The following is a 14,380-nucleotide window of genomic DNA, read 5'->3' as shown; positions in this document are numbered from 1 at the left end:
GTCTGTTTTCTCTGCCAAAACATGTCACGGCCTCCATCATTTATGAGGCTGGAAAAATCGCAGAAGTTACTGTCTTCTGAGCACTTGGCTTGGGCAAATTTCAGGGAGTTGCAGAAAGTCCCCAGACAGGGAAATTACTCGTCAGGATGGGAACTCATTTCACCGTAAGCCGTGGAGGGTCCCGGGTGGTTTGGGAAGCTTAAGACTTCACGTTTCCAGGAGCAGGGAAGATGAGATTTGATTGATATTCTTGCTGTTGTTAATGCTGACATTTAAAATTATTAAGTTTCAGAGGCAAGGAAAAGATCTGGAAAAAGTTAAGCAGCGATTAATAGAGATTGCTAATCACGTTGACAAGGTAAGTTCTTTTTCGGGTAATTAAATCATTCAAAGCACGTAAATGTTTAGAAACAGGGTGGAGGAAATGGAACACACCTCGTCTGACTTGGCAGGGAGACCGGGTTCTGGTCCTGGGCTGGAACAATGACTTGCCCTTCCTCTGAGCACAGAATTCCCAGCCTGGAGCAGCTCCGGGAGATGCTAACCCATGCACACGGTCTGGACTGTGGTGGCCTTGGGCTACATCTCCCTCTAGGCTCTCTTCTGGCCAGAATCCCAGTGGTTTTTTTTTGGGGGGGGATTCTCAGTATCCCCAGTTAGAGTCAAAACCCCAGTAGGATGAAACTGACCCTCTAGAGAACTTCCAAGAGGCCTCTTAACCCAGGTATCCCTGGGTTGTGTCCAGAGTTCCCCTGAGGGCAGGCTGTCATTTACAAGTGACACATCGGCTCCACCGTCCTGAGACACCGAAACTGGCTCTTGGTTCAATCAACTGTTGGAAGATTGCTCACCGAGAACAAGGAGATTGGGAGCTCACCCTTGGCAAAGATGATCCAGACCAGGAGGAAACCCCAGAAGTCTGGGCTAATCCTGGGGGTAGGAAAGCAACAACACTGTTTACCTGTTTGCAAGGAGAGCATGAACCTGTCTGAGCTGCTGGCCCCCAGCTGCACCCCCGAGGAACAAAGCTATCCGTCTGCCTGGGGCTGATCGCCCTCCCTCTAACACAGGGCTTTGCACACCTGCCCGCACATTGGAGTCACAGGGAAACATTTAAAGGCATGGCTGCCCGGGTACCTTGGCAATCGGGGGGTTGTTAATAACTTGCACTAGTAATTAAAGGACCACATACCTCAGGAAAGACCTGATGGACTCCATAGAGTTTGCCAGCCCGGCAGTTCTTGCGTTTCTGGCCAAGAGAGAGCTGAACGGCCGAGCACACCCATCCAGCCACCCCCACCAGACCCTGAAGAGCGTGCTGCGGGACCCGGGCTCCTCCAGATACTCTGCACACCCAAGTCTGCCAACTGACCAGCCGTGGGCTCTGGCAGATGTTCAAAAGTTCACCTCTGTCTCTCTCCAAGTAGGAGTGTCTCGGCCCCAAACAATGACGGTTCCAGTGGCAACTTCCTCATTTGCAGAAAGCGTGGCTCTCCTTGGCCATTCTGAAATAACCACTGCTTGGCTGGCTGGGTTGGCCTGAAAGGAAGAGGGAGAAGGACATCCCGGACTGAAAGACCAAGAAGTCATTGAGTACAAAGTGACATTCTGAAGCATCCTGGAAACCACCCCCCATAAGTAAAACATGGAAAGCAGGTCCGATGCTCACAGCCGGAAGCAAAGCTCGTGCCTAGGAACGAGGAGGCGCTCCCGGGTCCTGATTCACTTGCAGGGTGGAGCGCTGGACGTACATGATCGCCCAGACTTGGCCGCTGTAACCTTCCACCTCCCACCAGTCCCACTTCGTATCCAGTAAGAGCTTAACACCAGTGGCAGGTTCGCGGGCGCGGACCCTCTGTGACCTGCTTCCGAACAGGCTTATCTTCTGTGCTTTTGATTTCTTCAGGTATTTTCCAGCTCATGGGAGTCTCCTTTCTCCTCTCCCAAGCTGGTCGCCTGAAGGGTAGCGGTTCTCGTGTCGGATCCCACCGGGTCTGCTCTAACCCCCACTCATTGTTTTCAGACCCTCTTCTTCCAGAAAGGCTTCGTTGACCCTCAGCACAGCACCCTGTGAACCTCCTGTTCACGCCCTTTCTTGGTAGTTCAGTCTATTGGAGTGGACTCTCTCAGTACCTAAGTGTCCCCAGCGTTGATCCTCTTGCTGACCTCTGAGCATTTGGGAGCCAAGGACAAGGGTATCCTAATCCTTGTTCTCGCTGCCAAGGCCAAGCCTGGTATACAGCAGGAGCCAAGCAAATGCTCATTGCCGCGGTGTCCGTGGGTGAATCATTGCCGCCGCTCTCGGGCTGCACCCCCACATTCTGGGGTGCGTGGGCTGGGCAGGCTGCTGCCAGGCCCCCGCCCAGCTTCCCTCCTGTCATTCCACCACAAGCTCCTTTGTTGGCCAGCACAGAGGCTAGCTCTGAGGAACAGTGCTTTTTTATAGACCTTAGTCAACCCCTCCTTGTCAGAGGCAAACTCAGTGTGCCCTTCACAGATGACCACGTGAAGCCCACACGGGGCATCTGGCTCTGAGTTAGGGCTTAGCGAGCCGGTGTGGACCTCGGCCCTGGAGCTCGGACGTTTCCGCCTCCTGATCACTGTTACCTCTGCCTGACCCAGTGCAAAGTGTGGTCTCCCGGCCAAAGGGCAGCAGCCGGACACGGGCAGCCAGAGCTCCAGAAGAGTCCGGGAGCTTCATTCTGCCCAGGAAGCCTGGGCGGGGAGCTTGCAAGTCCATACCACGAAGCAAGCAATTCTTGACTAAAAACAAGCTGTTGGGCTGCATGTAGGTTGGAGAATTGTCTCATTAACTTATTAATGTAATGCCTGTAATTGTGATCTGCTTGAAGCCCGGTGGGACCACTGCAACCAGCTTACATTCTGTGACGTAGTGTGCATTCCAGCCACAGCCTTGGGCTAACCTAATGCTCGCCAGATGACTGCGGGGAGATCGGCGGGGGAAGCGATGAGCCTGTCCCCGGTGGGTCAGAACAGGCGTCAGATGCTCGGACTTGGGGACCGTATGGCCCACTAACTCGCCACATCCGGATGAGACTTAACCACCCAATGAGAAGCCTCTGTGACTTTTGCTACTTGTCCCAGATGCGTGTAGCATAAAACGGGACCAGCTCACATCTGAAGCCTGACTTGGGCTGCTACATCTTTCTCCTGGGCTACCTGGAGTATCAGAAAATGAGTACATGCCCATTGCCCACTGCAACTTGCCTCACCCATCACGGGCACTCGATGAGTTTACACCACCCCGGTGATCCCATGTCCTCACCCCCTGGGCCCCGAGCACAGAGCCACCTCCTCATTGTAATGCACATGGCGGGCAGCAGGAGAGTTGGAGGCAGTGGGTAGATCCTCCCTCTGTCCTGACCGGTCGTCTTGTCCCCGACCAGACTATCCCTTAGCCATCCGAAGAGCTGCTCCTCCCACCTCTGCCCCGGGATGATCTGCTTGTGGAGAAAGGGCTGTAGTTTGAAGTCAAGTCGGGAGTATATAAAGACAGGAGACACATAGGCAATGAGAAGATGCTTTGGTGTATATCTGAAGCTTGATTTCACAAGCCTATGAAACAGGAACTTCCTCTAGAAGATCCTTCCCGTGATGCCCCTGGTGAGCTAACTTCCGGCTGTGAAGAAGATGGTCACTGAAGTTCCAGAAGAAGGATTCTGCATATGGCTTTATTGTTCCAAAAGACTGATTTGTGCATTTAACTAAAACTTTCTAGGTAGATTATAAGTGATGGGCTGTGATCGCATCAGCCAGGTCTGAGTCTTTGTTGAAAAATTACTGCAGATTCATTTTCAGTAACTCCTAGGTAGAACATTTTGCTTTAAAGGAACATATTATTGTCCTTGGCAGAGTGTTCTGAAAGATTCTAATTCCCTCATTGTTTTCCCCACAGTAGTTACTCACGGGCAGTCTTTAGGTATAATGTAGCTACTTTAGGGATAGTACACATTTATCTGCACATTTTCAATCGCCAGCGAACCGTGTGAACTGCGTGCTTCCATACGAGTAAGGGCAGACATCAAAAAGCCTATGAACTTTGGCATCTAACTGGTCAACAACATTGAAAATGCAATGAACACATCACTTTGCATCAGACACTGCAAATACTTCTTAAATTCCAGTGCCGCAGGAAAGAAGGAGCACAGAGATCTTTTCCTCACCCATGTCAGTGAAATTCAAAACATGCAAATATGTTCTACCCTGCATTTTGAGCTCTCATGAATGTGATCCCCAGAGGGTGTCTGCTTGGTCAGTTTTACAGATCCCTGAACATTCGGATAGTGCTGGTGGGCGTGGAGGTGTGGAATGACATCGACAAATGCTCCATAAGTCAGGACCCGTTCACAAGCCTCCATGAATTTCTGGATTGGAGAAAGATGAAGCTTCTACCTCGCAAATCGCATGACAATGCCCAGCTCATCAGGTAGGGGGATCCATTGTCTCTGCTTTGCTTAAAGAGTGACCCCAGCAACCCCGTCTCCTCTTAGTGTCACCTGGCAGTCCCCAAAACTGCAGAGCACCCTGACTTGTACCAGGGTGCTTTCCAGTCCACATCAGTGGGGCACTGATCCTGACCAAACTGGGGGTCCATCAGGAAAGCCTTCCTTTGAACCCCTGAGGAAACCTATCCCTGTAAGAAATCTCCTATTTTCTTTTTTCATCACCTGGACATTTTCCTCTCTGCAAATCTTTCTAGTCTTTGTCTTAATATAAAATTGTCCTGAGTAGGCTATTAAAAAAAAAAAAAGCTCATTTTCTTTCACTATTAGTGAAAAATGTTTATGCAAGATGTGAAGATGATGCATTAGGATAATTATTGCCAGATGCCTGGAGAAAGGAAATGTTCATTCCTCCTCCTGTTTCGCCATGACTCTGGCTTTCTAGATCAGAGGACCCTAGGGGTCTGCGTTCTTTCAATCAGTGTGTATTGAGCACCAGTCAGGAAGCAAGTATGTTTTAGGTCCTTTGAACATAGCGATGGCCAGCACGGTAAGCCTCCCTACTCTCAGAAGTCCCCAGTATGCTGGGAGAAGGCAACAGTAGTATCGGGTCATGAAGATAATAAAATGAGGGAAAGTAGAGCTATAATATAATATATTGGAAAGATATTCAAATACCTTTATATTTGAAAGAAAAAAATTCTTATCATCATCCACATTGGTAAGGAGTAGATTTTCCCCAAATTGACCAACTTTTTATTAAGACCCTTAAACAGTTGATGCTGTTATTCCCATGTTCTCAGGCAGCTCGTTTCACTGAATTGGAAGCTTCGGGGTCAGACATTTTTCTTTGGCAAGTTCTATCTAGTTCCTTAAAAAATTATAGGAAGATGGGGCACCTGGGTGGCTCAGTCAGTTAAGCATCTGCCTTCAGCTCGGGTCCTGAACTCAGGGTCCTGGGGTCAAGCCCCACTCCCTTCTTGAGGGGGTCTGCTTCTCCCTCGCCCTCTGCCCCTCCCTCTGCTTGTGTGCATGTGCTTTCTCTCTCTCTCTCAAATAAATAAATAAAACCTTTGAAACAAAAATTATGGGAAGTTAAAAACCATTCTTACCCCATCCTCACTTTAGAAAATGCCTACGTATGAACTAAGGCTGTTGGCATTCCCTGATAATTTACTCTGGCCATTTTCACGGGGTTGTTTGTTTTTTTTCCCACCCTGGATATTTGCGGTTGCCTCATATTTTATGCATTGATTAATCCCAAACTACTTAAAGTACATTTTAGAAATTTTGAGTCAGAGTATTTTGTTTTAATTCTTTTTCCCAAATGGAGTCTGTCCAACTTGAACATCTGGAAATAAATTAGCCTCTTATTTTATATATATATACACATACACACACACACACACACACACATATATATATATAATTGTATCTGTTAAAATGGTCTATATAAATGTAAATATAAAACCTGTAACCCCAACTACTGCACATATGAGTATGATAGGAAGGGATGGATGGATAAACATATACATATATACACAGATAAGATTTTATATAGACTTACTTCCTTTTGTCCAGTAGAACACTGTCAAAATAACTAACTTCTCAAACAGAGTATGTATAGGCTATGTATGTATGTGGTCAAGGTAACATGAGTAAGTCATTTAAAGGAGATTCAACAAATACGAACAATGTTTCATTTTTAATGCACGAGGGTCGCATTTGAGCACTGGCATTAAACAGGGCTTCACGTTATTAGACTCCACATTAAGAATCCACATGGGGGAAGCCACAACATCCCCTACTGGAACCTTCCTCCGGGGGTGCGGAGGCTTCCTCCCGACGTGGGTTTTCATTCTGCATGGGCTCCAGAGGATCAATCATTTCTCCACCAACATCATTGTTGCCAGCTATGTTAGCAAGACACTTGAAAGAGTTTGGGTTTCTGGATTAATTGTAATGGTCCACAGGAAACCAAGTTCAGCTAAAACAGAAAATCTAGTAAACCACCATGTGCATTTCATTTAGTTGCCAGTGATTCTCTGTGACTCTTCCTAGCACTTCCATCAGCACATGTTTCAAAGGAGCAGGATCCTCTAATCCGTCGGAAATAGGCAGGATACAACTCATAAGTACAAAGGTCATGACTGGTCATGGCCTGAGTGTTGCAAACAAAAATCTGAAGGGATTATGGGACCACAATGCAAAATACATTTGAGAGGAATTAAGGACACAAATCACCTGTAAACATGCCCCCCGTGGCTCTCTGCCTTTTTGCACGTGTCTGTGCTCTTCTTTTTGGAATGCAAGAATGACCAAAATGATTTCTAATGTTAGGAAATGTCCTCATTCTGTATTAATTTAAGAAAGTTGTTTTGTTTTTTGTTTCTCAGCGGGGTTTATTTCCAAGGGACGACCATTGGCATGGCCCCGATCATGAGCATGTGTACCGCAGAGCAGTCGGGAGGGATCGTCATGGTAAGTCAAGGGCACCACGGGGCTGACGGCAATGTGCCACTCACCTCCCTGCATCACCTCCCTGCATTTCTCCAACAGCTCTACTTCTACCAACTTTGTAAAAGTAGGCCATTACCTTTCATGCTTCTTATATGTAACTCGACCTTTTTCTAGCTCTATTTATGGTCTTCTAGATCCCATAATATTTTAGGGACTATTTATAAAAACCAAACCACACATCAAGTCATACACAGGTTAGGTGAGTGTGTGAAAAATAACCCAGTGGAAGCCTGTCTACCCCTTTTATGGAGAAAAAGTTTCAAAGTTTTGGTCAAATCATTACAATCCAGGACTCCCCCCAGCACTGAGATGAACCAGGGCACTGGGGCACTGGGGTTGCCCTCATCACTCAGTTTCTTAGATGAACTGCGGTCTTACCAAACATTTCTACTAGAATGATTTTCCAATGGTCCTGCCTCCAGCCCCAGCAGCCAAAAGTCTGAGCTTTTTAACTATTTACCACTGCAAATGCTTGATCGACCTCCTAGCCGCTATCCAATTTGTCTTCATAATAACATTAACCTTGGAAGGCAGATACCTAGGTTTATTGCTCTATAAGGATAATTTTTTTTTTCATTTTGGGGCTCTACATGTTAATAAAGGGAACAAAATTGGAAGAATATTTAGGACTTATTTCTTATGAATTTAAGAGGGAAATAGCTTTGATACACTGCCCCACAGGGGACCCCTGCTCCATTCTATAAATTAAAGAAGAGGTTTCACCTCATTCTGGCACCATCCCTGCTCTGAAAATGCAGTGTCCCCTTTGCCCCAGCCCTCAGACAGGGGGTGGTCTCGAGTCTACTCTGGCATCTCCATTAAACAAACAGAACGTTGCCCTTCTAAGAAACCATGACCTCCTCCACATTTTTTTGCAAACGGAACATGGCTGAGTACTCCATTGTATTAAGGAGCAGAAGGAGTAAGGTTCTGCTGACTATGGTCTTCTCTCCATATAGTGCCTGACCTAATCTTCTTAGAGAATATACACAACAAATGTTTTCCTCTTTTCTGGTAAGTACTGGTAATTCATATAAACAGGCACTAAACGAAGAAGTGGGAGTGGCCGTCTGGGAGAATGGCACCCACTCTGGATTTCTGGCTCGAAGGAGCTGCCCTCTGGTTTTCTTTGAACCTACAAGCCCTATATGTGATCCCCGCTATGGAAGTCATTGGAAAGATTGGTTTTTGTTGCTGCCAGGTTAATTTCAAGTCAGATCCTGACTGTATTTTTACAGAGCAGCCTGTAAAACTTTAAGAGGGAGTAATTTTCTGTTTTATGGTTCCATGGTCAGTGGCTACTGACTTTGCCACTTAAAATGGGTGTAAATATTTTTTAGAGCTGAAACTAAATTCCTTATAAGTATGGCAGGTTCTTCTGTTCGGCGTGTTGAAACATTTTTATAACCGTCCTGATCCCATATCCCTCATTCTGTTTCCATACAAGCACTTGATCAAGATTCCTTCTTTGCAAGCACACAGAGCATGTGCTGTGATGAGCTCTGGGTGTTCTACTTAACTAATGAGTCACTGAGCACTACATCAAAAACTAATTATGTACTATACAGTGGCTAACTGAACAGAATTTAAAAAAAAAAAAAACCATACAGAAAAGGCTGTTTTTTTAAGTAGGTGAAAATGAACGTGGGAAATATAGGCAAATATGTGTACTGCAGTGGTAATCAAGTCAAGACCAAAGTTCATCGACAGGAAATACATTTGACCAACTTGGCAGCAGTTAAACACATCCTTTGTCTATGCCACACACGAGAGAAGCATCAAGTAGGACAAAAGTCTACAGCTCCTTTAATTCTATAAAACTCATGAGATCAATGAGATCAATCTCTTGACCAGACCTAAAACTTCTAGACTTCTCCTGTTATGTCTCTAAAATTAAATTCATGGGTGTTCATGTGACCATGCCCCATTCAAGGACTCACAAGTTAAGAGGAAGGAAATTGTGTAGCAAGGAAGCAGGAATCCCAATCAAATTGAAAAGACGAGTTCCTCTTCTGGTTCTCTATTTTTTTTAAGATGGAGCAAATATTTGCTTTAGTAACTTAAAGCCATGCCCTTGTATCTAACTGGACTAGAACAGCCTTGGTTCGGGAATAATACTATAAATAAAGAAGTATGGGGGAAAAAAAGAAGTAGAGTTTTTTTTTCTTATTAGAAATGTAAATTGTTGATCAGGGTCTCTTGCGAGATATTCTGTTCATAATCACCTATCCGTGGAAGAATGTAAAACAATTTGGCAATTAAAAACAAACCCAAGAAATTCAGTAATACAAAAAATCAAATAAAGAATAATTTTTAAAGGACGAAGTCCTTGAATTTTGTGCCAAAGCATGCTAAATTCAACCCTTCACATTCTTAGGTTGGCTACATTCTGTTTGCCAACCTGTGTTATTCTTGAGAATTGATTTCCTGAAACATATTTGTGAAGCTTCCTACAACAGGAAACTGTAAAATCTAAGCAAAGTAATTTATTAGGAATTTCATCTATTCTAAGAATAACTTCGTCCCTTGATACGCTATTCTCTTGTGAGACTCGGGGCTATAGAAGGAGTCAGCTGCAGCTGTAGCAAGCAAAAGCCTGTACAACCGTTTATCTACATGCCTTTAGAAGAGGCCCCACAAAGATGTTCTGTGTCAGGAACGATGCTTTCTCCAAAACCCAGGGTCACTCTTTCCTGGAAGTGTTTTGGAAAACCTCTTATCTCTTTCCTGGGTGCCTTTATTGCTCTGTGGTTGGCAGGCCTTTTTAGAAACATCACTGATAGCCATAGCTCTATCGTCAATTAATCTTTGACAAAATAGGAAAGAATATCAATGGAAAAAGAGATAGTGTCTTCGACAAATGGTGTTGGGAAAACTGGACAGCCACATGCAGAAGAATAAAACTGGACCCCTTTCTCACACCACACACAAAAATAGACTCAGAATGGATGACAGACCTATATGTGAAGTAGGAATACATCAAACTCTTAGAGAACACAGACAGCAGCCTCTGTGACCTCGGCTGTAGCCATGTCTTACTTGACACATCTCCAGAGGCAAGGGAAACAAAAGCAAAAATGAACTGTTTGTACTTCATCAGGATGAAAAGTCTCTGCACTGTGAAGGAAACAGTCAACAAAACTAAAAGGCAACCTGGATATTTGCAAATGTTGTATCAAATAAAAGGCTGGTATACAAAATCTGTTAAGAACTTATCACACTCAACACCCCAAAAATAAATAATTCAGTTAAGAAATGGGCAGAAGACATGAACAGATATTTCTCCAAAGAAGACAGACAAATGACCAACAGACAAAGGGAAAAATGCTCAGTATCACTCATCATCAGGAAAATACAAATCAAACCACTGTGAGATACCAGCTCACACCTGGCAGAATGGCTAAAAAGGTCAACACAAGAAACAACAGATGTTGGCGAGGATGTGGAGAAAGGGGAACTCTGTTACACTGTCGGTGGGAATGCAAGCTGGTGCAGCTCCTCTGGAAACAGTATAGAGGGTCCTCAAAAAATAAAAAATAGAGCCACCCTCCAACCCAACGACTCACTACTAGGTATTTATCCAAAGGATATAAAAATAGTGATCCATGGGGGCACATGCACCCCAACGTTGATAGCAGCACTATCAACAATAGCAAAATTATGGAGAGAGCCCTTATGTCCATCAACCAGTGAATAGAAAAAGAAGTGATGTACAGTGATATACAATGGAATACTATGCAGCCATCAAAAGGAACGAAATCTTTCCATTTGCAATGACATGGATGGAGCTAGAGTGTACTATGCTCAGTGAAATAAGTCATTCAGAGAAAGACAAATATCATATGATTTCATTCATAGGTGGAATTTAAGAAACAAAACAGATGAACAAAGGAGAAAGGAAGGAAAAATAAAATAAGGCCAAAACAGCCTCTTAACTATGGAGAAAAAACTAAAGGTTGCTGGAGGGGAGGTAGATGGAGAGATGGGCGAAAGGGGTGATGGGCATGGAGGAGGGCATTGGATGTGATGAGCACTGGGTGTTATAGGTAAGTGATGAATCACTAAATGCTAAAATCACTAAATTATAAATAAATAATAATAAAATAAATATAATATAAAATAAATAGATATTTATTTATCACTAAATTCCAGTTGAATAAGTTATTTATTTAGCTGGAATTATAGTATTTATATAATAAAAAAAAGTATTATTATTTATTTATTTTTCACTAAATTCCTGAAACCAAAAAAAAAAAGAAAAGAAAAGAAAAAAAAACCACTGATAGGCACAATCAATTTCTGCAAATTACCTTTAGTAATTAGCTAATTTTAGTTTGTTCAAGTTAAGTAACAATATTTTAATAATTAGTATTTAGTAATTTAGTAATAATATTTTAAGTAACAATAATCTCTAATATCTACTTAGCCAAATCATCCATGTAGTTCATTAAGTTAGGAGTGGCCACACAGTGCTCCCTGAATGGAGAAACCACCTTCCAAAACCCATCAAAGAGTTGAGTGAGCCCCCAGCAGCAGCCGTCACAGAATCAGGGTGCTTCTACCCATCTCTAAAATTGACTTGACAAAACAAGGGCCAGCAAGAGTGACACATCATTGGATTATAATCTTAATGCAGTTGAGTCTTCAAGCAGATTACTCAATGTGGCTTGCTTTTTTTGTGAATTATTGTGAATTTTCCAAGTATCCTTCTCTACCAAGTAGATAGGGCAGGGTGGCCGGCGGCGGGGGGGATACCCAGTAGCCCCTGCTCAGGTCTTACTGAGAATGTCACAAAGTATCCTTCCCCTGCCAACTTTTCATCAGCCTCATCTCCGTCTAGGGTAAAATAGTACTTTTTTGAGCCATCTACGTGCCCTAAGAAAGATGTTTTGTAAGAGACTACAGGAAACAGAATAGAGATGATTGCCTTGAACATTTCATGTAAAGACATAAGGAGTCCTACATGTGTGCATTCCTCTGCAGAAGGGCCCATGAGCTGGTTTCATAAAATAGGTCACATCTCTGACTTATGTTTGAACTAAATAATGGGGCTCTATGTTTTGTTCCTTATAGGGGATTGGATTGGGTCAAATGTTAACAAAAGATCAATGGTGGGGGACAGAGGTGGACAGGGGCTGGGGAAAAAGCCAAGGAGATGTGAACTATACGTTGTGCTCTTGTGTTTGCTTTGAGGACCATTCAGACAGCCCCCTTGGTGCCGCCGTGACGCTGGCACATGAGCTGGGCCACAACTTCGGGATGAACCACGACACGCCGGAGCGAGGCTGTGGTTGCAGCGTGGCTGCGGACAGAGGAGGCTGCATCATGAACCCCTCCACAGGGCAAGTACCAACATTCCAGCCGCTTGCAGAGTTGCCACAGGTTGAACTGCTTGTTGGGAAATTGCGAAGCAAAAGTCTCCCTGGTTTTCTGACCAGACCACCCATAGAAACTTCTAGAAGGAGATCCCTTTCTAAGTAGCAAGAGCAGCCTGGGCTCATCTGAGAGGGTGGGTCACAGGCAAACAGACTGCACTGCCACAAGGCAGGAGGGCTGACCTCTTCCCTGAGAAGTGGCGAGTGGGGAGGGAGGGACGTGTCTTTGTTCAGAAATCGCGAATTATCCTACTGTCTGAGCACTGGTTTTCTATTTGAGCCCATAGCCCAGGGCTGGGAAAACTCACTTGGCAAAGGGGGCAGGGTGAGATGGGTCACATGGCCTTCAGAGCATGCTGGCTGGGGAGAGCTTCTTCCGTCGTCGGGGCTGGCCCTGCGGCCCGTGTGCCTGACGTGTATCATTAGCGGGGGCCGGGGGGTTTGCAGCATCCCCACCTCTGAGGCATCACCTTATCGAATTTGAGAGGTTTACGTGAAGTGACATCTCTGTGTCAGTAAATCGCGCTGTTCTTCCCTCTGAAATGCCTTTCTGAAACTCGAGACTCGTTCATCCGGGGGAAAAGCAAGGTAGTTTCACTAAGGGAGCATCCAGATGAGGTGGGAAGAGATGGCCCGTGGACTGATCGAGCACAGATTCTGATGAGATCCGGATGCCCCCAAGGCCCCGTCCCAAACTAGAGGGCTGTGCTCGTGTGGGGAGATGTTCATTAGGAAAGGAGAACACACGCTTGTTACAATCGTCTTTTTTTATACCTAAGTGAGTCCTTCCCAACGCTTCTCTTCGTGGTCCTTCCCAGGTGAAGCCTGCTCTCTGGGTTTGCTGGAAGGAAATGCTGGAGCAGGAAGCAAGTCCTGGCTGGCAGCCCCAAGACTGGCCTCTGTGGAGGCTTGCTGGCAAGGGGCCGGCCCTGGGCGGGGCAGGTTGGGGGGCACCGGCTAGAGGTGTAAGGGGCGGACTGTTACGGAGGGAGGTTCTGCTTCTGCGAGCAGCAGCTTTGGGAGGCTCCTATCGAATGGCTCCTGGGGCTCTGTGTTGCCCCTGAAACCCCGACTGGGCAGAAGGGCACAGCTCATATCCGGGACATTGCCATGCCTGAGGGATGTTCCTGCGGCACCTCCTTGTCACCTGATTAGCAAGTGATTGCTTGTCTTCACCACCACCACTCACAGAGCCTTCATGGGCATCTTTTTTGCTCCTAGTTCCGTCTTAAACACAATTCAAGGGTGTTATCAAGACCCAGTGGAGGGATCTGTTCCGTGTCTGTGACAACTGAAGCCAGGAACCAGAGCCCAAAGCGAGAGCATCTTAGGCCAACACCAACAGGAAGTGAAATATTATAAAACCTTACATGCAAACCAGGGAGCTCTCCAAAGGGAGGCAGGTTGCTCTGAGAAAGCGTGTGCTCCTTCTCATTTAAACTGTCCAGGCAGAGGTAGGATAACAATTTGGGGGGCATTTGGGATGAAGAATTCCTTCTTAGGGTGTGAAGTTGGGCCAGTGGCCGGTAGGTGTCTTCTTTTTCCAGTATCCCAGCAGGCCCTACAGAGCCCAGCATCACTGGCCAGTGCGCCGTGAGGGTCTCAGACAACGAGGTTTGTAGGAAGTTAAATACAGCTGAGTGGTGTTCGTGCTTTCTCCTTCTTGATGAACTCCAAGTGGCTATAGAAAACTCACTGCTTACTTAATTTCCTGCTTATCATATAGACACAAACGTATCAGCTTACATGCCTCCGGAAGTGGTTCCCAGTGACCGATCTTGTGAATGTTTCAGAACTCTTGATAAAATTGGCAAATGGAAGAGAAGAAAATCTAGGCTGGAGACACTAGAGTAGGACTGAAGTGCCCTGGGAGCCCCTATTCTGATACCAGTTGTTTTGGGTAATATAGGCGAGGGAGTAACCCCTCTGGTGTTAACCATTCTTTATCAAGAGAATGAGTGAGTTTGTCTTCTTCCTTCCTGGCTTCCGTCCATCTGTCCATGCACTGATTCATATTCACTC

At 45.4% G+C, this 14,380-nt stretch overlaps 1 protein-coding gene across 1 annotated transcript in view; it reads left to right on the top strand.

The window, feature by feature from the left end:
- The window catches only part of ADAM12 (ADAM metallopeptidase domain 12), a 323,414-nt gene that overhangs the window by 243,285 nt on the left and 65,749 nt on the right, over positions 1–14,380 (top strand). Inside the window, exons 8-11 of the mRNA XM_032313677.1 lie at positions 287–358; positions 4,278–4,447; positions 6,860–6,944; positions 12,177–12,325. Of these exons, the coding sequence (XP_032169568.1) occupies positions 287–358; positions 4,278–4,447; positions 6,860–6,944; positions 12,177–12,325 (476 nt within the window). The remainder of the gene's footprint in view (positions 1–286; positions 359–4,277; positions 4,448–6,859; positions 6,945–12,176; positions 12,326–14,380) is intronic.

The sequence above is a fragment of the Mustela erminea genome, chromosome 14 (genome assembly GCF_009829155.1).
Source record: "Mustela erminea isolate mMusErm1 chromosome 14, mMusErm1.Pri, whole genome shotgun sequence".
NCBI lineage: Eukaryota > Metazoa > Chordata > Mammalia > Carnivora > Mustelidae > Mustela > Mustela erminea.
This window is presented reverse-complemented; position numbering and strand designations above follow the sequence as displayed.